The following is a 27,494-nucleotide window of genomic DNA, read 5'->3' as shown; positions in this document are numbered from 1 at the left end:
TCTTTCAGCCTGACAAACGTTCTGCCACAGTTGGTGACCCTCTGTTTCATTTTCTTGCAGAACTACTCTTTCTGTTGTGATATTCAGCAGCTCACTGAAATATTCTGCCCATCGGTCTAGAACGTGTTCTTCTCCTCCTATAAAATTTCCTTCTTTATTTCTACAGAATACCGTATGAGGTTTTCAGTTCCTGAACTCTCTTGTGGAATTTTCTTACTTCTTGATCATTATATTCTTCTTCTAGCTCCGTAATCCGTCTCCTCTCTAATTCCTCCCTGCAGATCATTTCTGCCTCTTTCCTTTCCTCCATGAATACTTCTGTGTTAGATCTTGTTGTCCTGTTTATCATTTTCTTCCTTGCCTCATTTCTCTCTTCCACTGCCTTTTTACAGTCATCGTTCCATCTTGTCCTTCACACCCTTTCTTCTAAACTTAAGACTTCTACAGTTTCTAGTGGAGTCTTTTTAATCATACTCCACTTCCCTTCGATGCTTTCCACAGCTTTGCTTTGCTTAGCCTCATTTTTTCTGCAATTCTGTTTCAGACTTTTCAGATACTCCATTCTCTTTCAATTTGGAAACATTGTATCTTCGTGGAGCTTTTGTCTTCCCTCTGGATCTATAGACAGCTATGTGTTGTCTGTACTTCACTGTTACTATATAATGATCCGAATTGCGGTGAGCCCGCCTGCAGCTGTCAACTTCAAGGATGTCAGACACATGTCCCCTGTCGATTACCACATGGTCAATTTGATTAAAAATAGTCCCATCTGTCGAGCGCCATGTGGCTTTCCTTATGTTCTTTCTCTGGAGCCATGTACTCTTCACTACCATTGCATTGCCCATGGCAAAGTCTATAAGTCTTTGTCCAGTTTTATTCGGCGCCTCGTACAGGCTTTCATTTCCTACTGTTTCTCTAAAGGCTTCTTCTTTTCTCACTTTTGCATTGAAGTCACCCATCACCATCTTTACATCATTCCTTGGTATGCCGTGTAATTCCTGTTACAGTCGACCATAAAACTAATCTTTCACTTCACACTCCTCATTTTCTGTGGGTGCATCCACACACACTAGTGATGTTGAAGAAGCAGGCTTCATTCTCAAAGTACACATCCTTTCATTTATAGGATTAAAATTTATGATTGCTGCTTTATACTTATCGTCTAAAAGAAAGCCAGAATCACCTTCTATACCACTGTCTCCTCCACTATACATAATTGTGTAATTACCACTTCTTATGATGCCATCTCCTTTCCATATGACCTCTTGAATTGCTGCTACTCCTATATGCAGGTTGTATACGATCTGGGAAAAATCCAGGAATTTTTCCATCCCGGAAAAAACCAGGTATTGTTTAGAATTCCAGGAATTTCTCATTGGTTTAGTTTTCAGTTAAATTTTTGTGATTTTGACTGGTAAGAACCAATATTCTAACAAAGGATATTACTGTATCCCGCTACTGCAGAATAATACTGCAGCAACAAAACATGGACGAGAGAAAAGAAAAGCGAAAATAAAACTTAAGTTGCAAAGGAAATGCGCCGTATACAACAATAAAACTGCTCATACAAGCGTCTGCCAACAGCAAAGTGTGTCAAAGGCTTTAGGAAGACTATGCAATGCTTTATAACAACAAATTGCCTCTGATGAGTGTGATGTGACAACTGTTTAAATGAGATTCGTTTGAGCTGTTGCGGGCGGGCTCTTGAGCATGCGCAGTTGAGTCGCGTTGAGTAGTACGTTCTCCCACTTCTGGTTACAGAAGTGTGGCTGGGCGCCACTACTTAATATTGCCCGGTTAGGAAATATAGTAAATCTGGGGCTGATGCACGGAGCAGTCTGAGTTGAGGTGAAGAGTCTCCACGTGATCTGTATTTACGTTCAGTGATTTTGTTGTTTCCTCTTCATTTATTGCTCTCACGTTAAATGATCACAAAATGGATTTTTGTAGCCGGGAGCTATTAATTGAATTAAAATACGTTCGCATAATTACGGAAGGATAAAATATGTTATTAGTTTCAGATTTTATTTCCATCTTTCTGACAGTCAAGCATTAATCGCCTTACAGAACAGTGAAGTTAATTTTGCCGGCTTGCTAAAGAGATTTGGCTTAAAATTAATTTTTTCTGCTAAGGGAGTCAATTTATTTGAAACGAAGTGTTTAATTTCACACTATTAGTTAGTTTCAACTGTTCGCTGCATTTCAAGAGCACGCATGACATTATGCCATAATAAAAAACCAAATATGAGATAATACAGTACTGGTACTCCAAGAAAATTTACATACAAATGTCCATTTTAAGCCGAATTATGTGTTTTAGTATGGTTCACAAAATTCCGAAGCTCTTGGAGTATTGTCTGATGTCTTGTTTATAACATACGTAAGATCTTTTATGTTTTACACCAACAAACATCTGGGCTTCCTGAGTCATTGTAGCTGCGCAAGCGCGGTAACGCCTGTTATCTGGTGCTCTCTTGCAACTGCTGAAACAAACCTATTTGTAACTGGTCGCTGGAAAATATTGTGCGAATGGTGGTTTGAAAAGCGTTACATTCAAAGCAGATTTCCGTTTACGCGAGAAGAACTGTGTGCGATAATGTACGATGAATTTCTTAAATCACAAAGCGTTTGAATCTCATTTAAAAATCAACTCTTTAAGGGCAACCATTTAGAAGAATTTAGAGCCCAGATGATCAGACATTTACGTCGTTATTAAAAATTTTACTGGCACATTTGTGTGATGTATCTTAAAGTGTAACATGTGCAAAAAAGTCAACATTATACAGGGCTATTACAAATGATTGAAGCGATTTCATAAATTCACTGTAGCTCCATTCATTGACATATGGTCACGACACACTACAGATACGTAGAAAAACTCATAAAGTTTTGTTCGGCTGAAGCCGCACTTCAGGTTTCTGCCGCCAGAGCGCTCGAGAGCGCAGTGAGACAAAATGGCGACAGGAGCCGAGAAAGCGTATGTCGTGCATGAAATACACTCACATCAGTCAGTCATAACAGTGCAACGACACTTCAGGACGAAGTTCAACAAAGATCCACCAACTGCTAACTCCATTTGGCGATGGTATGTGCAGTTTAAAGCTTCTGGATGCCTCTGTAAGGGGAAATCAACGGGTCGGCCTGCAGTGAGCGAAGAAACGGTTGAACGCGTGCGGGCAAGTTTCACGCGTAGCCCGCGGAAGTCGACGAATAAAGCAAGCAGGGAGCTAAATGTACCACAGCCGACGGTTTGGAAAATCTTACGGAAAAGGCTAAAGCAGAAGCTTTACCGTTTACAATTGCTACAAGCCCTGACACACGATGACAAAGTCAAACGCTTTGAATTTTCGGCGCGGTTGCAACAGCTCATGGAAGAGGATGCGTTCAGTGCGAAACTTGTTTTCAGTGATGAAGCAACATTTTTTCTTAATGGTGAAGTGAACAGACACAATGTGTGAATCTGGGTGGTAGAGAATCCTCGCGCATTCGTGCAGCAAATTCGCAATTCACCAAAAGTTAACGTGTTTTGTGCAATCTCACGGTTTAAAGTTTACGGCCCCTTTTTCTTCTGCGATAAAAACGTTACAGGACACGTGTATCTGGACATGCTGGAAAATTGGCTCATGCCACAACTGGAGACCGACAGCGCTGACTTCATCTTTCAACAGGATGGTGCTCCACCGCACTTCCACCATGATGTTCGGCATTTCTTAAACAGGAGATTGGAAAACCGATGGATCGGTCGTGGTGGAGATCATAATCAGCAATTCATGTCATGGCCTCCACGCTCTCCCGACTTAACCCCATGCGATTTTTTTCTGTGGGGTTATGTGAAAGATTCATTGTTTAAACCTCCTCTACCAAGATACGTGCCAGAACTGCGAGCTCGCATCAACGATGCTTTCGAACTCATTGATGGGGACACGCTGCGCCGAGTGTGGGAGGAACTTGAGTATCGGCTTGATGTCTGCCGAATCACTAAAGGAGCACATATCGAACATTTGTGAATGCCTAAAAAAACTTTTTGAGTTTTTGTATGTGTGTGCAAAGCATTGTGAAAATATCTCAAGTAATAAAGTTATTGTAGAGCTGTGAAATCACTTCAATCATTTGTAATAACCCTGTAGTGGAAACTTAGCTTCTCTTCCAGCTTATTAATCTTAGAGACACAATATTATATGTGAATGCTATGTATGTTAATTTAAACCATTAACTTTTCTTATTTGTGTGTTCGCACTACTGAAGAGTGATCTTGCTATTGGCTTACTACATCACGTGTCCTATGCTGTCGTCATCTGGCGAGATCACGTGACATGAGCTATGACTGGCTTACAAAAGCGCATCGCAATCTTGATTTCAATGTTTCGGAAAGTAACATGGGGTGTTTGGTGGAATTCAAATTTATACCTTCGTAATACAAAAATATGCAGTGTACGTGTTGCTGCACATCAAAGGTCTTTCAAGAAGTGTTTTTTTTCCCCTGAGTTTTTATTTCTAATGTGCTGGGAAATTCTACTCTGGTATATAAAACCACAAACATTCAAAGGATTGATGAGGTTTACTGTGCCGAGGAAGAGTATACTGTCACTTGACACGGAAGTATATTTTTAACCGGGAAATCTGGGAATTTTTTTTCCTTGTCCATGTATACACCCTGTATATGATATTTCTCCATCTCTTGTTTGAGTCTATGTACACCTCCTGGTTTGTTCAAAGTTCTTACATTCCAAGTAGCAAAGTATGTATCATTTCTCCATTTACATTGTCTTTTCCTTGCATGGGTCGTTCATCAGTATTATCAGTCCAGGTGTTCCTATCTTTTATTTAGTATTGTAACAATGTTTTTTTTTTACATGGGGTTGTTAACCCCATGATCAACCCCAACCTGGAGGTCTTGGATTTGTATTGGGTTTACTTCGTTAGGGAGACTGGCTTCACCATGCCTCTAGAGCCCTCCCTGCCCCATGTTGTAGGAAATTGAAAATAAGGAAAAAGGATGGGCTTAGGGATAGGAGACAGGTTATCGATAGGACGTTGTGGGACACACTTCGTCTGGCTCCTTCCCTTTGGCCTGTCCAGCATGGGTGACCCTGTTGGTAGCTATGCTACCACCGGCATAGTCCTCCAGATCCAGAGCGCGCAAACCTCGCCCACAAGGACAGTGCTACATTAACACGGTGTCGCCTGAGAAGTTATTGTGCCATTTTTGTTTGTGTTTGTTGGCGTGTGTATGTAGTGACGTCATTGTCGACATTTTGTATATGCTGGAAGAACCTGTTTCTGCCATATTAATGATGTCACGGGATAAAGCGGAGGGGTGTAAATGGACGCTTCTGTAATGCCTAAAGTTCTTATGCTGGGTAAAACTGACTCTAACTCGAAGACGTGAAACAGTAATTAAATGAAACAATAAGTTCACTGTTACCAGTCACCGTTTTATTTATTTCCACGACGCGTTTCGAAGGTTTAAACCTCCATCATCGGGTGGATTTACATTAGTAAGTATTACATTTGTGTGTGTGTTGTGTTACGATTTTTGGAGGAACTTGTGGCACTGCCTAGTGGAAAAACGAGACACTATTTCAGAATATTGTTTAGGATAACTTTTGACGAAAAATTAAACTGATATCTAATGGTAAACATTAAATAAGTAAACTACAGTACCTTCAGTGATCACAGGTTCCTTTTGCTGTCGTAACACATGACATGTATACTGCCACATTTGTAAACAAATATGGCGTCTGGAATCAGCTGGGTGCAAAGTTCGTATAACAGAAGTGAAGACATAATCGCAAAGTGCAAAGAATATACATCATAACAATATTATTACAGAATAATTGCTTTAAGCATTTGGCGGTGTTTGTTTTGAGGTGTCAAATATAAGTGTGTGTACTTCAGGTGGTATATAAATCCAATTCTGACAAGTTAGAACAGCAAACATTCGTACTCGTTTATACAATCAGGTGAAATGTTAAAATGGCTTAAACTTCATACTTATTGATAACAATTAGGTGAAATGTTACAGACTATAATTACAATGATCATATTGGCTACAACAGTAAAATCATACATACATTACATTCTTTTATTGGGGTTAATAAACAGATGTGAAGTGAGGGGCTGGAGGCAGAAGGAGAGATAGAGAGAGAAAAAGTGTGTGTGTGTGTGTGTGTGTGTGTGTGTGTGTGTGTGTGAAAGGGAGAGGGGGGGGGGGAGAGGGAGAGGGAGAGTGGAAAGAGTGATTATTGAGAGGAAACATTTACATGGCAAGGAGTCTTAAGATTGCATGTTGCATATAGTAGCTGCCCAAAGGTTGGAGTAAATGCAGATAGATATACATTTGTGCCAGTAGTTGATGTACATACAGTGTTAAGCTGACAAGGGGTACAAGCTGTTGGTGTGATGAATTATCTGTGAATGAGGACAATCTCTTGTACTCTTGGCAGCTGTCAATATTTATGGTAAAGATTAGGTGTGTGTAAGTGTGTGTGTGTGTGTGTGTGTGTGTGTGTGTGTGTGCATTTTATGAGTGTAGGCAGTTGCTGAAAATGGAGATGATACTATTATAAATATTGTCATTTTTGTCATTTAAGATAGATTCTGGTTGTTTCATTTGATGTTTGTATATTTGGAGTGTTTCAAGGATGTCTAGTTTTCTGCCTTTTGGTTGGATGTGTAGGATGCTAATACTTGTGTTGTTAACATGGTGTTTTGTTTCATGCAAGTGTGTAGCTATTGCTGAAGTGTGATATTTTTTGTGTTTTAGTGCTGCCATGTGTTCCTTGAACCTAATCTCAAATGATCTGCCTGTCTGGCCTATGTAGAAGCAGTCACAGTCCGAACATTCAATTTTGTACACACCTGTGTGATGAAGTGGGTTTCGTGTGCCGATGTTGTTGGGTAACTTCTGTCCAATCTTGTTGTCCGTTGTAAAGGATATGCTTATGCCTTTCCGTTTGAAGACACTCCAAATATACAAACATCAAATGAAACAACCAGAATCTATCTTAAATGACAAAAATGACAATATTTACAATAGTATCATCTCCGTTTTCAGCAACTGCCTACACTCATAAAATGCGCGTGCGCGCGCCCACACACACACACACACACACACACACACACACACACACACTTACACACACCTAATCTTTACCATAAATATTGACAGCTGCCAAGAGTACAAGAGATTGTCCTCATTCACAGATAATTCATCACACCAACAGCTTGTACCCCTTGTCAGCTTAACACTGTATGTACATCAACTACTGGCACAAATGTATATCTATCTGCATTTACTCCAACCTTTGGGCAGCTACTATATGCAACATGCAATCTTAAGACTCCTTGCCATGTAAATGTTTCCTCTCAATAATCACTCTTTCCACTCTCCCTCTCCCTCTCCCTCCCCCCCCCCCCTCCCTCTCCCTCTCCCTTTCACTCACACACACAAACTTTTTCTCCCTCTACCTCTCCTTCTGCCTCCAGCCCCTCACTTCACATCTGTTTATTAACCCCGCCATATTTGTGACGTCATGGGTCAAAGCAGACAGGCGGGATTGGATGCTTCCGTATTTCTGTTTTTAGTTTACCTTGCAATATAGCTTCGCCATACCCCTGAAATTTATTTTGTTGCAGTAGTATTCACTTCTTTGTGCTGAACTATGTTTTAATGCAGATTGACACAGGTGAGTTTTTAATTTAGTATTAAAATTGGAAATACGGAAGCGTCCGATCCCGCCCGTCTGCTTTGACCCATGACGTCACAAATATGGCGGAAGCAAAAACAAACACACACACTTTCCACAAGAAGCCTAATGACACTAACGGGACAAGCGCGGGAAATGGGGAGTTTTGGGTGGGGGGCAAACTAAATATAAACAAATTTAGACGCCTTGCGTAGCTACAACGTGTAAGTGAAGACAGCCATGCTTGAATACCCACCCACCTCCCCAGGGGTCGTAACCCCTGCAACCCATAGAAGATAAAGATGCTTCAGTAGCTGATTAGTGTTTTTTGTCTTTTTAAAAAAAAAATCTCACGGGATAGAACGAACAGATCAGAAAGATAAATATAATAAACTAAAACAGAAATTGGAGGAAACAGATAATTAAAATAAGTAATAAGTGTTTTTAAATTAAAAAAAAAATCTCACGAGATAGAACGAACAGATCAGAAAAGTAAATAAAATAAGATAAAACAGAACTGGAGACAGCCACACTCAAACCAAACTCCGCACCGTCATGACGTCACACACGACAACACCCTTACGTCACGGGTCAAAGCCGACGCGTGGGATCGGACGCTTCTGTCGACCCTTAAAATTGGGTATGACTTTAGCCCTTGTGAACTGTAGTGCTTGTTTGCAACAAATATCGGGATGGATATGTAATGTGGTGCTACAGTCAAAATACTACTTCAAACAGTTTGTGGTAAAATTTTGCTTATGGCAGTGGTGGCACAGTGTGCTGATATGGGCAGTGACGAGTGCTGGCAATTGTGTGATGTTCATATTAACAGGAACGCCCTGTTATGAAATATTCAGGTTACAGGGATAACTAATTTACTGAGCAGACAAGGATATATACAAGAATGTGTCAACCATAGAGCAGGAACAGCATTAATTATTTACTTCGTGGTCGGTTGTTGTCTGCATAACCACACCAGACCGCCACTGGCACAAGTAAAATGTTATCTAGTTGGCCACTGGACAATTGTGTGAGAGCACCCCATGTCGTGCCTACCTGTTCAACATGCTTAATGCATGAAAAACTTTTATTCAAGATTTATTCTAAGAAATAAACAGGGAATGGACATTGGTTGAAAATATTCAGTCTGTTAATTTACTGATAGTTTGACAGCAGTTCTTTAAAAGATTGTAAAATGACTTTTTTTTCCATGTTTGAATTGCCATTGATTTGCTGTGCAAAACTTTTGGAAGGAATTTGAGCTACTTATTCACAATACAATTAATTATTATTACATTTTTTCAGTGCAGTGTTGTTAGTAAATAACACCATTTTGCTGGCATGTTTCTGCAAATCAGTAGAAGGCAAAACTGCTGTATTGTGCTAGTAAGGAAGAATTGCATACAGGTCCCCATTTCTAACTGTTAAATGAAGCAACAGACTTCATGAACTTCAAATGAATTTCTGTTGCCAATAAACTACTGGAAATAAAGAATTTTATGACTGCATAGCATTCCAGTTATTTGGTTTGAATGAAATGCTCAAGTGTACTTTAAAGTTCCTTGTAAACAAAAGTGATCCACATATAAGCTGACACCTCACTTACAGTATTCTACAACATATTTGAATGTAACAAAAGCATTATTTCACTGATAACTCTGTGTTTATGCTGGTACAAGGACTTGTCACGGTAAGATCTTTGTGTACAATGAAACTGAAAAGGTATTACCATTTAAAGGTGGTTTCCTGTGCGTGTGCTATGTAGTTTCTGCTTTCACTGGGCATCTACTGGCTTCGGGTATGAATGTTTGGCGTACCTTCTGTCAAAGGATTGCTGCTTCTGAAGAGCCTTTATCTTATCCCCACACTTATTGATCCATTGTTCGTTTCTGCTTCACTACTCTTCTAACACTTGTAGTCACAGCCGATTACTTTCCATTTTGCGCAGGGAATACCTAACTGCCTCTGACAGCAAGTCCTTCGCGTGCACTGTGTCCACTTCTTTTGTCGACATAAATTGTGCTTTCCCTTGCTGGCCCAAATCACTAGTGACTAGAAGCCTGGCCCCTAAGCCCCAAGTATGAGAGTTGTGGCCTAAACTTTGCAATGGACCATCTGTGTGCTGCATTGGTTAGTAACGTACAGCACATTTTGGCAGTGTGTTTCTGTGTCATGTTGGAAGCAGTTTTTCACAATAGGAGGATAGTAGTGGTAGCCAATGAGCATAGTGATAGGATTTACACTACCAACATGAAAATGAATGACAGTTTGGTGACAGCTGTTCCTTCACATTCTGATTCTGCCACATATTGAAGTTTTTGTTATTGTTAAATAGCACATGCACTGTTTATTTAGGCATTTTATTAAAGATTTTGTCTGAATATAGGAATTACTTGCATTTTGTGACCCTACCTCCCCTCCCTCCCCCCTCCCCATTTCTTTTTCTGCTTTTACTACTTACATCCATTTCTTTTGGGGTCAGGACAAATATTAGATTCGAGCCGTCTGTAATGTTAATGGCTGCTATGGTATCACATTTTTGCTGCATATATTCAGTTTTGTTGTTAGTTGGCATAGCTGACGAATGTGAAAGCATATGAATCTGGTTGTGGTGGGTGAATGATCTGCAGCTTAGCCCGAGGTTTAAGTTGTCAGTTTGGTTGTTAGTTACTGGAGTCAATGAATGTGAAAGAAAAAAAAGCCACCCCGTAAATGGACAGCGTGTGCGCAACGACAACAAATTGTCCTAGAACGCAAAACAGAGCTGCAGCACATCCACATAACAACCGATTTTCAAAATGGTGTCTGTGAGATACAGTGCACGTGTTCACACGTTGCATCACGGATTGCCTCACTCTTCGCATGTTCTGGCCTCCCTCCGAATAGTACCACAGGCGTCGTGAACACATCGTCGAAAGTTTTGCACATTAGAAACTGGTTTAGCATACACAGTGTTTTTCAGATGCCCACAGACATAAAAATCCAGGGAACTGGTTCAGCATACACAGTGTTTTTCAGCCTACAGACATAAAAATCCAGGGGTGTAAGTCTGGTAATCTAGCAGGCCATGCTAAAGGATTTCCACATTGTATTCAACATCTGGGGAAGATGTGCTGTTGAAACCAGTCCTTCAAATCTGGTGTAGACACAGTCCACCACCTACCTGCACGTTTGTATTTCTGAAAGGACCCACGATCACACAATCTGCCACAAAAAGTTCGAAACACTGTAATGTGGTTGTTGTCTGTGAGGGTACTTGTTTTGGTATAGGCGTGCTGCCTCTCAGCTGTTTGGCCCTGCACAGACACCATCTCTGCTTGTTCCATGAATACCGGACCATTCTGCTGCTTAAAGTATGCTGCCTCAGTCACATAGCCTGCAACATCCAAGAAAAACCCTGCATATGTTCAGAGAACTTTCATTCACTAGTGCCATCTACCGTGGCAACAATGCATTTCCAGACACATGTTCATGGGACCATTTCCCCTCCATTTTCAGTCAGGAATCTATCCCTACAGTTTGTTGGTTTTATTAATATTACCCGGTATATCTATAACAGAAACACAAAGGTGCAGCAAAAGCAGTTAATTGAAATTCAGTGTTAAATTATTTTTTAACCTATGTGGGCATTTGTCCCTGAAAAGTGATATTGTGCAAAAAAATTTTTTTTTGGCACTTTCTAGCCTGCAGTTGTTGTGGTCTTCAGTCCAGAGACTGGTTTGATGCAGCTCTCCATGCTACTCTATCCTGTGCAAGCTTCTTCGTCTCCCAGTACCTACTGCAACCGACATCCCTCTGAATCAGTTTAGTGTATTTATCTCTTGGTATCCCTCTACGATTTTTACCCTCCACGCTGACCTCCAATACTAAATTGGTGATCCCTTGATGCCTCAGTATATGCCCTACCAACCAATCCCTTCTTCTAGTCAAGTTGTGCCAAAAAATTCTCTTCTCCCCAATTCTATTCAATACTCCCTCATTAGTTATGTGACCTACCCATATAATTTTCAGCATTCTTCTGTAGCACCACATTTCGAAAGCTTCTATTCTCTTCTTGTCCAAACTATTTATCGTCCACGTTTCGCTTCCATACATGGCTACACTCCATACAAATACTTTCAGAAGCTACTTCCTGACACTTAAATCTATACTCGATGTTAACAAATTTCTCTTCTTCAGAAATGCTTTCCTTGCCATTGCTAGTCTACATTTTATATCCTCTCTACTTGGACCATTATCAGTTATTTTGCTCCCCAAATAGCAAAACTCATTTACTATTTAAGCCTCTCATTTCCTAATCTAATTCCCGCAGCATCACCCAATTTAATTCGACTACATTCCATTATCCTCATTTTGCTTTTGTTGATGTTCATCTTATATCCTCCTCTCAAGACACTGTCCATTCCATTCAACTGCTCTTGCAGGTCCTATGCTGTCTCTGACAGAATTACAATGTCATCGGTGAACCTCAAAGTTTTTATTTCTTCTCCATGGATTTTAATTCCTACTCCGAATTTTTCTTTTGTTTCCTTTACTGCTTGCTCAATATACAGATTGAATAACATTGGGGATAGGCTACAACCCTGTCTCACTCCCTCTAGTATGTTAAACCTTTTGCTGCTGAGTGTGCCGTAACAGTGTGTGCGCACACATGTATGTGGTCGGGCTGCCGTGCTGGCTATGATAGGGCGCTATGCACTGTTGTGCTGAGATTTTATCATTGCAGGCTCTTCTTCTTCTTCTTCTTTTTTTTTAAAAATCTCACCATTACGTTCTTAAATTAAAGTTGGGCTTTGAATATTCTTTATTGTTGATGCTGTATAACATTACAAAGAGGCACATTTTATAAAGTTTTTTGTGTGATGTAAAAGGTGCAACACACAGTCCCACATCATTTCATGTACAAAACACAGTCCCACATCACTTCACTTAAAACAGTAACGCTTTCTTGTTGCATTCAGTGCATCTTCTTAAAGGCCGCGTTGTTTTATTGACAATTCACCAGTGCCATGAAAGTTTCTTTCTGGAAGCCGCAATGGATTTTCTTCATCTGATCGATGGTCTCCCAGTACATTTCTTTCTCAGTACTATGTCTCTAAATGAGGATGAAATGAATTTCACTAATTGAAGTATTGTTTCTGATTCAGATGTCATAAGTAACTTTAGAATGCAGCATGTGCTTGTCGAAGAGATGAAAAAAGTTTTTCATAGTATTTCAGTGTTTTGCGAGCGCATTGTCGAGCTGTGTAGTGTGTTGCATTTGTCCACTTCCTCCATAGACTGATTGTAATGGGACACACATTTTGCTTTAAATTTTTTGGTATTAATTTGATTGTCCATTTTCCTAGCTGATTGTGTCAGCTGTAAGTCATGTCATCACCATACATATGTCTTGTCATACCACTTAAAAGCCATCACAGTGGATGTCTCACCTAGATGCCGTCTCTCCTCTTTGCAGTTTGGCTTCAAGTTTTGGTGTATCTTACCCATTTGTACTAACTATACATTGCATTGCTGTACAGTATTTGTTCTCCTTCAGATGACAGATGGACTTGTGTAATAATTGTCCACATATACTGTGTCCCCTTTTCCCAAACAAGGTTCTGAAAATGTTGTCACAGTGCTTTCAAATCAAATCATTTTATTCAGTCTTGAAGTATTTTACAATGCAACTGATGCTGTCATACAGAAATACATGAAATACAGTACATAAAACAAATACGTAGAAAATACATGGACATTTTATACAAAGAATATGAACTGGTTAAAATAGTGCCAAAAAAAGAACTACAGGACTTCTAACAATCTCACATATAAGTGTGTCATCAGTAAATAAGGTCTTCTTTACATCATGTGTGAAACTCTTGTCGTGAATAAAAAGCTTTATCTGTTAGCCTTTTCTTCGTAAAATTTTTAAAAACAAATGGTGGAACATCATATGCAATGATTTAAAAAAATAAAAATCTTCACTCATAAAGACTGGTAGCTGTTAATTCCCTTCTGAAGACCAGTTGCAGGTGTGTCTATTTTTTTTCTTAAGAATAAACATGAACAGTCACAACAGCAAGAAGCCTTTTTTATGAGGTTACCAGTTTTTGTCTGTTTTGAACCATCCTCAAACCTCACACCGTGTTGACAGATGGTGGCAGTTAGCATTCGAGGAGTGTAGCGTCTGCTCCGTTCACAGCCACCATCTACCATCGTGGTGTGAGGTCTGAACGGTCTAAAACAGACAAAAACCAGTAACCTCATAAAAAAAAGTTTCTTGCATTGTGACTGTCCATGTTCATTTTTAAGTAATAAACAACTGCTGTACTCAAAGAGAAATGCTCTAAAAAATTACGGTTTTCTTGATGTTGTGTCATGTAGGTGAAGAGATTTTCATGGGGTACATTTGTGTCGTTTTCCTTTATGCGTAGTAAACAACTGAATATAAATAATGATTGGATGATCAGTATTTTCAGCCTTTTAAATTGCACTTTGCAAGAAGTCTTATTGTCAGAAATGGGCTTTTTTCCCAAATAAAGACTCTTTGTTTCTGGTGAGTTATCACAGAGCAGTATTCCATATGTTACATGTGCACGAAAGAAGGCATGATATGAAGTAAGGAAAATATTATCACTACCACAAGTTCTAAGCTTACCCAGTAAATGACTTTTGCTAGCTTTGAGCATGTAAAATTCGTATGCGTCGCAGGTCAGTACTGAGGAGCTTTACTGCTTTATTATCTGTTTCTATATTCTGTAGACTGTAGAGAAGTCTGATTCCCAAATAGTCCTTGATGACTACTGTATGACACTTTGCCCTAGTGTAAACTACAAAGTCATACATAAACAATCATTTCTTCACCAGAATGAGGTCTTTTAGACGGAATGTACTGTTCGAAAGTAAAGTGTATCTTAAAGAATATGAAACTTTTGCAAACACAAACTTCTTGGAGTGGAGTGACTACCACCCTGAACTTCTCTGTTAAGAAACAACGCATCTTATTTTATGTAATCTTTCATGTGGAGTGGGGACTTCGTTGTTGCAAAAATTCTGCATTTGTAGTGACAATCAATATGTCACTAGACTATTTCACCAAAAACTGGAGTTTTGAGGAAAGGTTGAATTGACAGAGATTCGGAAGTTCATTTTGACCTTGAAATTTTCCTCTATTGTAGACTGTAGTGCAGTTCACCTGTCAGCAGACTACTGCCGCGTGTCGGCGACTACTTGTCGGCGGAGTTCGTCGCCAGACTGGAGGCGCGCTGCCCGAACCTGAAGGCGCTGGTACTGCGGGACCACCGCATCGACGCACGTGAGGTCTGCCCGGGCACGCTGCCGCGCCGCCTCGAGCGCCTCTCCTTCCGTCGCTGTGGCCTGGTGGGCACGCAGCCGGGCGACTCGTACTTCTCGGGCTTCCACACTGCACTCGCCCACCTGCAGGAACTGGAGCTCAACAGGTGCCACTTCCGTATTTCTGTCGAGGGGAAAACTGATAGATTGAGAGATAGTAAGGGTTCCATTGTCAATCACTATTTCGGCCTATTTGTGCCATGCCAGAGCGAGCTTGTAGTGAAGTTCATCAGTGTGATCCAGTTATTGAGAAGATAATGTTCTCATGTCAGTTGTGTGTATATATTGCACATATATAAGAAGATGGGATATTGATCACCTCTGTAAAAGAATGTTGTGCTCCGTGTAATAATTACTGTTGAATCTGTTGTCTGTGTACGTAATTTCCAGTGTGCAATTGCCTGATGTAAAATTTGAGAAATATGTTGATTTTCACCAATTAAAACTGATGTTGGAGTAGGTCCGGTGGCGTACTTACGTGTTTTGTGGAGCAATGTTGTCAGAACTTGCCAGGATATATGATTGGAACAGAAGGTGTTTTATGCAGTCAGTGGGAGAGCTGCAGGCAGACAAAGTGTTTCAAAGTAATACATTCACAAGAAAGGGTGAAACATTGCTCTAAATGAGGATTATAAATTTAATTGCTCCTTGTGTGTGTCACAGCTATTTAAGCTGTTCTAGTATCTGCAAACAAAGGATAGCGTTGCAACCCACAACATATTCAAAATAAAGCAGTGAAATAGTTCTCTGCTCTTTGTTGCTATGCAGTCAATCTGTGTGAGCACATCGAGTTAGTGGATCAGTATTTCTTAATTAAATCATGTGAGGAGGTAGGTGTATCAGTGTTCATTAATATATGTCATTGATCAATCTACCTGCCCCATTGACTTAATAACAATAAAAAAAGTTGATGTACTTAGTGAGCTTGCGCAGATAGATTGCGCGGCCATTTCACGACCACATTTGATACATTTTCGTGTGTGTCCATTTAATCCGTGAGACACCCACCAATGGCCAACAGTGTCGTGCAGAACTAAATGACTCAAATCAGTTAACTTTGTCGCATGCACTGCCATATTCACAAAATCTCTCTCAAAACACACTAATAAACCGAAAAACAGCAAACAAGACACTTATTTTAGTTTTGGCAGTAGAAATATGTTCTTTCTCTTTTCATCTCTCATGTCAAGGAATCATCGCACTGCACGTTTGAACTGATGTGCTGCCAACCTAGGAGCAATAGATAAGCACCACAGTGACTTCACTGGCCCTGATTTAGACTTCAGTCCAGTGAAAAATGATCTGATGGTGAGTGACATTCCCAAAAAATGTAAGATACTAAGGACAGCGATTGACACAATGAAAATAGCCTGTTTTATAAAAAGTGAAGATTTATGTCTTATTATAAATGTAGAGTGTTATCGTGATAGAGAAAGGACATTATCCTTGTAAGAGGAATGATGCATTGACAGACTTTGTAGTGAGCACTGCTCGGAAATGGCGCAGTAGGTTGAAATCGTGATTGTGGTGAATAAATATGTTTAACAGTAGAAAATATTGTCCGTAGTTAATATTGCGGGACTTTGGGCATGGTTAAGCAGAAAATATTTGACATAGAGTTGCTTTACTTAGCGAGGTAAAATGTGTAGCACTGTCAATAGAGGGTACAGAAGTGAGAGTGACATATTACCTAACTTTCAGAGACAAAGGGCTCAACACACATACCTTCTTACTGCCTAAACAACTGATAAATTGGATGTATGTAGGCATGTTAGCCAACAAAGTGACTGATGTTTCTCGTTGGATGGTCGGTTTGGTAAGAGCACCCGTCTGTTTTCAGTTTGTAGGTTTCTTTTCCGATTCTTATTGGAAATGAAATCTAAAAACTGAAAGACAGAGTAAATATGGACAGCCGGTGAGCTGTTGGTAAAAACACGTTTGCTTCTTTGTTAGAAGTGTTAAAAAAATCCAGCCCATCACCAAGTCTTCAGCTATAAAGACCAAAGTGTAGGACTACTTTCACAATGCTAAAACCTGCTAAATGCTTCATTTTTATATATTTGTTGCTCTATTTATTATATGATTTGCACCACCAGCATTTGTAGCCTTTCTGCTTCTAATTTTAAATTAGTTCCTTAGACTTGTAGGTGACATCTTTTATGCTGCTTACATTATAAGTACATGAGGTTTACATCAACATTGTGTTTTATTTGTTTCGCTTTACCGTGATGTATTTCCTCACACAACTATACATCACATTGTGGGTTTCTAGAATCATTTTAGGTAGTAATTGTGGGGATACAATTGCACTGAATTTGAAGTCCTTGCAACTTCTGCCAGTGGTAGGAATGGTAATATAGCTAACAGCCTCTCCTTTCAGCTTACAGTTTCTCTCAAGACAATTCTATTTTACCACATGTGGTTTGATGATGTACAGCAGCTCCAAAAAGCAGTTTCATCATCTGTTAAATAATTCTGAAACTCGTCGGTTTTCAGCTCCGTAAGTAATAGAGCGTGGGTGAATTTCTTCCTTTTCATTAGCCATTTCTCAGTCCACAGCTTACTCTTGGCTTTTTTTTGCCATGTTAAGTCTTAAACAGTCAAGGAAAATCCAACTTTTTGTGTCAGAGTAATGCCGAGCAGCGCCTCGTACAAGATAACCTCAATGAACATTAAACACTTTGCAACTAGTTATAGGAACAGGGCAGTGCTGTAGTCACCGACTGCTGTCGGTCGTGACATTTGTAGCCTAGCAGTGAAATTGGTCAATCAGTTGGTCTGCCAATAAACTGATGCACGTATAGGCCCTTTAGTAGTTCATTTCTCGGAATTGTGGGCTAGGTCACCTGGACATCGGTATTAGGACGATTCTCCTATAGTGTGATCGATGGTAGTGAAGGTTAGTGGGGGAGGAGTCAGAGATGGCATATTAGTAATAAATACAGAGCCGAATGAAAAGTATAACAAAAATGTGGGAGCTTTGTTAATAGAGATTAGGTCCAGGAGGATGTATGGATGTGAGGCTCTGACAGTGGGCGAGTTCCCACCTCCATTGTTTGAGATGACTGGTATGGTGGTGGTATGGAGAGGCTGTCAGCCAGATAGTACCTCTTTTCAGTGATTGACTTAGTAACTCATTGCCTGGGCAGAGTGAAGTTTGAGGCATTCCAGGGTGGTGGTGGTGGTGGTGGTGGTGGTGGTGGTGGTGGTGGTGGTGGTGGTGGAGGAGGGGGGGGGAGTCGGAATTGTATTTGTCAGAGGGTGTGAAGAGGACATCACCCAGGTTACTTGTTGATAGGTACGATCTGTGTGGTAGTTGTGGGCGAGGAAAGCCTAGGAGAGGATGTTGGTGTAAATGTTGAGAGATTCTGTGGTGGAGTGCACACATTTGCCATGCATCCCTACATTTACATACATACTCCATCAGCAACCATATGGTGTGTGGTGGAGGGTACCTTGTAACATAATGCTCATTTCCTTTCCTGTTCCACTCACAGATACTGAGGGGGGAAAAAGGACTGTCTGTATGCCTCCGCACGTGCCCTAATTTCTTTTATCTTCGTGGTTCTGAATTTTTTAATGTGAAAACTTAAAAACTTGCTAAATGAAACAGACGTTACTAACATTCTACATCTTTATTCTTCATGTTCACATAGTTATTTTTCAGTATAGTTGTCCTGATGACGAACACATTTCTCTCAACAAGAGACCAGTTCATTGGTATCATCACTGTAGAGTTTCACTTTGTTGATGGAACCACAACATTGCTTCTGCTTGCTTGCTTCATCACTGTCAAAGTGAAGTCCTCGAAGGTATTCTTAAAGACTTGGGAACAGATGAAAATTGGATGGGGTCAAGTCAGGATTGTCATGAGGATGATCAGTGTCAGTGAACCTGAGGTGTCGGGAGTGATCCAGATGTCACAGTAGCCATGTGGTCTGGCACTGTCGCATTCCATATGTGGATGAACTCTTCGAATTCGATACTAGATTACAGCACGCTGTTTCTCCCACACCGACATTAGTCCATTCACTGACTCCCCAGGGGGTTCACAAAGCTTTTGCATGTGCTTGGCTACCACGGGGTCCCAGATTTTGAAGCATTACTTCCTTTCCGTGCTGCATGCTTATACTTCCACTATCCCTTTCTCCCTCTGCCTCTGTATTGAATGGTTTTCTCGGTGATGACCCTGCTTGGACCTGCTTTATGATTGGCCTCAAGTTTCCTCTTCCAACTTATTCTACAACATCTCGTTAAATAAACACAGTCCTCATTGTTGGGTTTAACCTGCCACCAATTTTCAAAATTCTCCAGAAGTGCGGATTGTGCAGGGAAAGTTGCCCAGTGAGGTGTGTTCACCACCTTTGTGCCTTTCCATTTATGTACCCTTGCCTTTAATACAGAAACACAGCACAGTAGCCATCCCATAGGGGGCGGGGGGTCGTCAAGTATTTGCATGGTGGTAGCCTCCTGACCATGCAGGGATCGCACTGTTGGTGTCTGAGCTGAAAACTCCTCATGCATACAGAGGAGTATGTGCTCATCGTGACTGGGGCATGGGGACTTCCAGCAGTGGATTACTGGCCAGGTAGCCATTGCTGAAGCTGGGTGGTGCCCACGGGAAGAGCACTCATTCGGAGTGGGTGGTACCGTGGACAATCAGCCGCAAATGAAGTTACCTCTCACTGGTGGCCATACGACCCCAGCAGTCTCTATGAAAGGACAGTCCTCTTTCAATGCAGAGAGATAAGACTCTAAAATGTTCCATTCCCTGGCTCTGCCATGGGACGAATGCAGGGCTGAGCAGCAAGCAGAGCAATACTCCATGCAATACTTGGTTTGGACGAGGAGTGATGGTGAGTTCTTGGCCACAAAGCCCTTTTTCTATGTGGAGAACTTAGAAGACAAGTTTGGGGAAGTGACAGCCATCTCTAAAAAGAAAAGTGGGTCAGTTCTGTTTAAAATGACATCCCTTTCCTAGTCACAGGTATTGCTTGCTTGTAACAAGCTGGATAACACTCTAGTGACCCTCACTCCCCACAACAATCTAAATTTAGTTCAGGGCATCATTTTCCACAGAGATTTGCTCGTACAATCTGATGAGAAACTACATGCCAGCTTGGAGTGATCTGGTGTACAGTTTGTCTGTTGTGTACTTAGGGGGCCAGCGGACAGTACGGTTGCTACCAGAGCCTTCTGTGGCCTTTGAGGGTGATTAATTACCTGAAAAGGTGAAGAAGATGGTGTACCGATGCAGTCGAAAGCACCGTTCTCATTGCTCACCAGATTGCACTCGTTTTTCCAGAGAGAATAGAAAATTCAAGAATACAAGACTCCGGACAAACTCAGTTATCAAGAAGCCAAGTAAAAGTAAGAGCCGCTGCACCCTATATGTCAACTAATGCCGTGTGCTACAGCTATAATGACTTCGCCAACTTCAGCGACGGTACTCCCACCCGTTACACTTCCTAAAATGGACCCTTAGGGTTGCTCAACCGTGCCTGCCCCCATGATAATTGGGGGCTCCCCTCTTGCTGCTTCCCCCACATCCATTTTGGGATCAATGGCTTCCCACTCACCACTGATGTTGGTCTCTACTTCCCTGTCAGAGACAGATCACCCTCCAGTTGCCAGTCAGGGGCCCCTCGGGACACTTTCTTTCTAAGTTTCCACTGGTCTATAACTAGGCACCAGTCACTCGCTAAAGGAGCCAAGGACTGCTAGTCTTTACCTGAAACTGATGCAGAGAAACTCAGGCAATCGTAAAAATTCTTTAAGGAAAGGAAAGACAAGAAAAAGTCCTCCAAAGAGGAGGCCATTCTGGTGGCTGTCATGCCACCAGATCTTACCTCTTCCACTCCTGTGGCCGAGGTGTAAATTCTGGTGACACCACATGACGGAAACCGGAACTTACATATATTGACGCCGTAACCTGTCAGCCAGTGGCAACAGGTGATCCTGAGGTATAATGTGCCCCCTTGATCCCCTCATGGCCTCACTGTACATTGACAACATTATACCCCAATGGGATTGTGACATTTTTTTCACCATGTGGCTGATCTATGACATCTTTCAAGCACATCATCTACCTTCTGCATTGCCCTTCAGGAGACTTGTTTCCCAGCAATGCAGACTCCAGTTCTTCATGGATACTGGGGGTATTATAAAAATTGTGCTACCTATGACAGGGTATCTGGAAGTGTGCAGATACGTTCCAGATAATATATAGTGAACTTGTGCCTCTTAATACTCCTTCGGAGGCTGTGGCCGATCGGGTAAGGGAATTTCAGAATATTACCATCTGCAATGTTTACCTTCCTCCTGATGGTGAAGTGTCTCCGAACATACGGTGGTATTGGTCTCTCAGCTCCCCCACCTTTCATAATCTTGGCTGATGTCAGTGCACGTAACTCTTTGTGGTGTGGAACTTTAGTGACTGGCTGTGGTAAGGACCTTGAAAATTTACTGGCAGAACTTGACCTTTGCCTCTGGAATATTGGTACCCCCACACACTTCAGTGTGGCACATAGAACCTTCTCGGCCATAGACCTTTCCGTTTGCCCCCCTTGTCTTCCCCCATTCATTAACTAGAGGGTTCACGATTACCTGTTTGGTAGTGACTACTTCCCAATTATCCTGTCCCTTTTGTCATTGTCACTGCCCTGGATGCTTGCCCAGATGGCCTCCCAACATTGCTGGCAGGGATGCTTTCCCCTCTATTCGACAACTGATTTTGTGATCCCCTGTTCCTTGGGCCCGCCCTGACGGAGGACAGTACATTGGTGGTCTGCAGAAATCACGGAGGCCCTTTGAGATTGTAGGCAGTCTCACCAACACCATAAGCGGACCCATCAGTGGAGCACCTCATTGCCTTTAAGCAGCTCTGTGCCCAGGGCTGCCACCTAATAAAAAGACAGAAGTGAGAATGCTGGGAATGGTGCCACAAACCTGTTCTATGCAGGTTTGGGCTAAGATCAGACATCAGTGGACACCAGACACCTACAGGTGTACCTGGTAAAGCCTCGAATGGCACAGTCTACACTGACCCAGTTGCCATCGCCGAACATTTCGCTATGTTCTGTGCTCGAGCGTCAACGTCTGAAGACTATCAGCCTCCAGCAGCAGTTGGAGTGAAAGCGATTATCTTTTATTACGTGCTACGTGGAGCCACTAATGCCCCACACAGTGAGTGGGAATTCGTGAGTGTCTTTGCCCACTGCCCTGATACGGCTCCAGGTCCAGACCGCATCCACTACCAAATGACCAAGCACATACTGGCGGATTCACAGTGTCTTATCCTTGACACTTTAACGACATTTGGAGTGAGGGTGAGTTCCCATCGCAGTGGTAAGAAAGCATCATTGTCCCATTACTGAACCGGGTAAGCACCATGTAGAGATGGACAGTTATCACCCAGTAAATATCACTAATGTTACCTGTAAGTCACCTGAAACCACAGTGAGCCAATGGCTGTGTTGGCTGCTTGCGCCTCAGGGTCTTCTGACTCCTTCCCTGGGTGACTTACTGATAATCTTGTTTAGCTGGAATCTGCCATTCAAACAACTTTTGCCTGATTCCAACATCTTATAGCAGTCTTCTTTGACCTACAAAAGGCTTATGACACCACATGACACCACCACATCCTTGCTACCTTACATGAGGGGTGTCTCTTGATTTTCATCCAGAGCCTTGTGTTGCACCGTACTTTATGGGTTTGAGTGGTGCTTCTCACAGTACCCCCCCCCATCCAAGAGAATGGGGTCCCACATGTCTCTGTAGTTGTATCCCACTCTTTCTAGTAGTCATCAATGGTCTAGCAGCAGCTGTGGGGTCCTCATTACCACCCTCCTGATGACTTTTGCCTCTACTGTTGCTCCTCTAGTGTGGGTGGCAGTGAACATCAATTGCAAGGTGCCATACGAAAGGCACGGGCGTGGGCCCTCACCTCGTGGCTTTTGATTTTCCGCCACCAGGACTCGTGTCGTGCAACTCTGTCAACATCGTACCCTTCACCCACAACCGGAACTTTACTTTGACGACCAGTTACTCAGTGTGGTGGAGACGTATCACTCGGAAGGACTGGTCTCTGATTTTCGATTGACGTGGATTTCCCATCCTCACCAGCTTAAGCGAAAGTGCTGGCTGCACCTAAATAAACTGAGTAACCCCAGTTGTGGTGCAGATCACACTATTCTTCTGCACCTTTACAAAGCCTCAATTATGGGAGTCCGGCATACGGTTCGGCATCACTCTCGGCATTGCGGATACTGTACCTGATACACCACTGCGTGGTTTGACTTGTGACAGGAGCCTTTTGAACTAGCCTTGTGAACAGCTTACTCTTGGAGGCCGGGGGTCAGGCTGCAACAGTTATGGTACCCATATTCGCGGCTCCCCTAACCATCCAAACTACCATCTCCTGTTTCCAAACACGATAATCCATCTCCCATAACTGCAGCCCTTATTGGGGATGACAACTGCGATCCACATCTGGTCTATCCTCTCTGAACCGCAGTTGCTTCCACTTCCATGTGTCCTCTGGACCCACCCCGTACACCTCCACGTTGAATCCCTCGGCCACAGTTTTGTCTCGACCTATCGCTAGACAATATTCAAACAAATCGTATAAATGAGTTTTTAGTATGATAAGATAATTATAATACTTAACTTTGTGTTACACAGAACTGTCACAAGCAAAGGGTGACATGCGAAATAAGAAATCTCTTCAGAATAAACAATCCTAAGTCGCTGCTATACAAGTGCGTAATCCAGAGGCTGCTCTTCGACAGGGCCACGACCGGTTGTGTGCGGCGCTTATGTTCTCTTCACACAGGGACCGCTGCTGTCGCATTGTCATCCTGGAGAGGAGTTAGTCAGCAAGCAAAGCTGACCTCTTCTCACAGCCCTCTCTATAGTATTGTTCCTGACTGGCATGCCAGCACTTTACTTTATGCCGTAACAAAAACTGCTGTTGCATTTCTTACTGTATTCGTAAATGAAACAGGAAAACATTGCCTACTTTCTCGTGCCTACATTTATACCAGTCGGCTTCCAATGTAGTAATGTTACACAAATATTGCCCAGTGTGGCTACCTGCACACCAAAATGTTTCGGTGCTGTGATCTTGCTACGAGCACACGTGACCGTTGCTAACTAGTGTGCAATGAGCCTGAGTGTGGATGGTTCTTGCGTGGTGTCAGAGAGACCTGTGCTTCTGTTTTAACCTCCCACGACATATCCCTCTGTAGTCCCCAAAGAGCCGGCTGGAGTGGCCGAGCAGTTCTAGGCGCTACTGTCTGGAACTGCGCGACCGCTACGGTCTCAGGTTCGAATCCTGCCTCGGGCATGGATGTGTGTGATGTCCTTAGGTGACATCAGAATTTAAGTCCCATAGTGCTCAGAGCCATTTGAACCATTTAGTCCCCAAAGAAGGAACTATTACCAGAATGAGATTCTCACTCTGCAGCGGAGTATGCGCTGATATGAAACTTCCTGGCAGATTAAAACTGTGTGCCGGACCGAGACTCGAACTTGGGACCTTTGCCTTTCGTGGGCAAGTGCTCTACCATCTGAGCTACCCAAGCACGACTCACGCCCTGTCCTCACAGCTTTACTTCTGTCAGTATCCCGAGTTTGATTCTCGGTCCAGCACACAGTTTTAATCTGCCAGGAAGTTTCAAGGAACTATTAATTCGGATAGCTGGGTTAGTTTTTAGTACTCTTGTGTATCTGAGTGGTACTGAAATGTTTCTTCCAGAAGGTGCTACGTGAGTAAGAATTGTATCACTTTAATTTTACGCTTGCCAAATATAACTTTTGTTGAGCAGTAGATGGGCAAATAAAGCAAAGGAGTTAATATTTGCTGAATCTATTTCACAATGTATTCTTCAGTTATGTTTATCTCTTATATAAGAACAAATTTTTTCTGCCTTTTGCAACTGATTATTGTTTTTAACCAAAGACTTTGCCCGTTTGTGTTGGGCATAATCAGTGGTCCATAAAAATAGTAGAAAATTGTTCAACTATAAATGTTTTGTTTTGAAATACATAGTGTATCATGGCATCACATTTACATTATCTTATTATTACATTAATGAGAGTTAGGAATTTCTGACTAGCACTTTTATGTCTCTTGTTATTTTTGTGTTCTAGTGCTTACACTAGAGCCCATGAGCACATAAAATATTTGGATCATATAATAAAATAAGACGGTGGTGTATGTAGTTCACTAAATCTCGTAGTAACATACTGTACCTTACAAAATCATTTAATGACTAGCAAGGCACAATGAGACAAATGATTACTGCTTGTAAATAAGTCATACACATGTGCAGATTTTACATTTTCAGAATTTTTTATACTGGTATGCAGGCACAGTCTGTTGAATGTAATACGGTTTCTTGACAATGCTGTGTGTGTGTGTGTGTGTGTGTGTGTGTGTGTGTGTGTGTGTTTATATATAAAAAATAGAGGGAAACATTCCACGCGGGAAAAATATATTTAAAAACAAAGATGATGTGACTTACCATACGAAAGCGCTGACAGGTCGATAGAAACACAAACAAACACATACATACACACAAAATTCTAGCTTTCACAACCAATGGTTGCTTCGTCAGGGAAGAGGGAAGGAGAGGGAAAGACGAAAGGATGTGGGTTTTAAGGGAGAGGGTAAGGAGTCATTCCAATCCCGGGAGCGGAAAGACTTACCTTAGGGGGAAAAAAGGACAGGTATACACTCGCACGTGCGCGCGCGCGCGCGCGCGCACACACACACACACACACACACACACACACACACACACATACACAGACAGACACATCCGCACATACACAGACACAAGCAGACATTTGTAAAGGCAAAGAGTTTGGGCAGAGATGTCAGTCGAGGCGGAAGTACAGAGGCAAAGATGTTGTTGAAAGACAGGTGAGGTATGAGCGGCAGCAACTTGAAATTAGAAATTAGCGGAGGTTGAGGCCTGGCGGTTGAGAAGAGAGGATATACTGAAGGGAAAGTTCCCATCTCCGGAGTTCTGACAGGTTGGTGTTAGTGGGAAGTATCCAGATAACCCAGACGGTGTAACACTGTGCCAAGATGTGCTGGCCGTGCACCGAGGCATGTTTAGCCACAGGGTGATCCTCATTACCTACAAACACTGTCTGCCTGTGTCCATTCATGCGAATGGACAGTTTGTTGCTGGTCATTCCCACACAGAATCCATCACAGTGTAGGCAGGTCAGTTGGTAAATCACGTGGGTGCTTTCACACGTGGCTCTGCCTTTGATCGTGTACACCTTCCGGGTTACAGGACTGGAGTAGGTGGTGGTGGGAGGGTGCATGGGACAGGTTTTACACCGGGGCAGTTACAAGGGTAGGAGCCAGAGGGTAAGGAAGGTGGTTTGGGAATTTCATAGGGATGAACTAAGAGGTTACGAAGGTTAGGTGGATGGCGGAAAGACACTCTTGGTGGAGTGGGGAGGATTTCATGAAGGATGGATCTCATTTCAGGGCAGGATTTGAGGAAGTCGTATCCCTGCTGGAGAGCCACATTCAGTCTGGTCCAGTTGCGGAAAGTATCCTGTCACAATTGGGGCACTTTTGTGGTTCTTCTGTGGGAGGTTCTGGGTTTGAGGGGATGAGGAAGTGGCTCTGGTTATTTGCTTCTGTACCAGGTCGGGAGAGTAGCTGCGGGATGTGAAAGCTGTTTTCAGGTTGTTGGTGTAATGGTTCAGGGATTCCGGACTGGAGCAGATTAGTTTGCCACAAAGACCTAGGCTGTAGGGAAGGGCCCGGTAGATGTGGAATGGGTGGCAGCTGTCATAATGGAGGTACTGTTGCTTGTTGGTGGGTGTGATGTGGACGGACGTGTGAAGCTGGCCATTGGACAGATGGAGGTCGTCAAGGAAAGTGGCATGGGATTTGGAGTATGACCAGGTGAATCTGATGGAACCAAAGGAGTTGAGGTTGGAGAGGAAATTCTGGAGTTCTTCTTCACTGTGAGTCCAGATCATGAAGATGTCATCAATAAATCTGTACCAAACTTTGGGTTGGCAGGCCTGGGTAACCAAGAAGGCTTACTCTAAGCGACCCATGAATAGGTTGGCGTACGAGGGGGCCATCCTGGTACCCATGGCTGTTCCCTTTAATTGTTGGCATGTCTGGCCTTCAAAAGTGAAGAACTTGTGGGTCAGGATGAAGCTGGCTAAGGTAATGAGGAAAGAGGTCTTAGGTAGGGTGACAGGTGATTGGCGTGAAAGGAAGTGCTCCATCGCAGCGAGGCCCTGGACGTGCGGAATATTTGTGTATAAGGAAGTGGCATCAATGGTTACAAGGATGGTTTCGGGGGGTAATAGATTGGGTAAGGATTCCAGGCATTCGAGAAAGTGGTTGGTGTCTTTGATGAAGGATGGGAGACTGCATGTAATGGGTTGAAGGTGTTGATCTACGTAGGCAGAGATACGTTCTGT

The 27,494-nt window shown here is 42.4% G+C and overlaps 1 protein-coding gene across 6 annotated transcripts in view; it reads left to right on the top strand.

Moving 5' to 3' along the window:
- The window catches only part of LOC126215025 (uncharacterized), a 101,899-nt gene that overhangs the window by 5,883 nt on the left and 68,522 nt on the right, over window positions 1–27,494 (top strand). For 5 of the 6 annotated variants that reach the window (XM_049941648.1, XM_049941652.1, XM_049941651.1 and 2 more), the window contains exon 4: window positions 14,876–15,133. In XM_049941648.1, the coding sequence (XP_049797605.1) occupies window positions 14,876–15,133 (258 nt within the window). The remainder of the gene's footprint in view (window positions 1–14,875; window positions 15,134–27,494) is intronic. The other variant, XM_049941649.1, reaches the window with a different exon arrangement.

This window comes from Schistocerca nitens, chromosome 12, assembly GCF_023898315.1.
Source record: "Schistocerca nitens isolate TAMUIC-IGC-003100 chromosome 12, iqSchNite1.1, whole genome shotgun sequence".
Taxonomy (NCBI): Eukaryota; Metazoa; Arthropoda; class Insecta; order Orthoptera; family Acrididae; genus Schistocerca; species Schistocerca nitens.
Note: the sequence above shows the minus strand (reverse complement) of the source record. Positions and strands in the feature narration are given on the sequence as shown.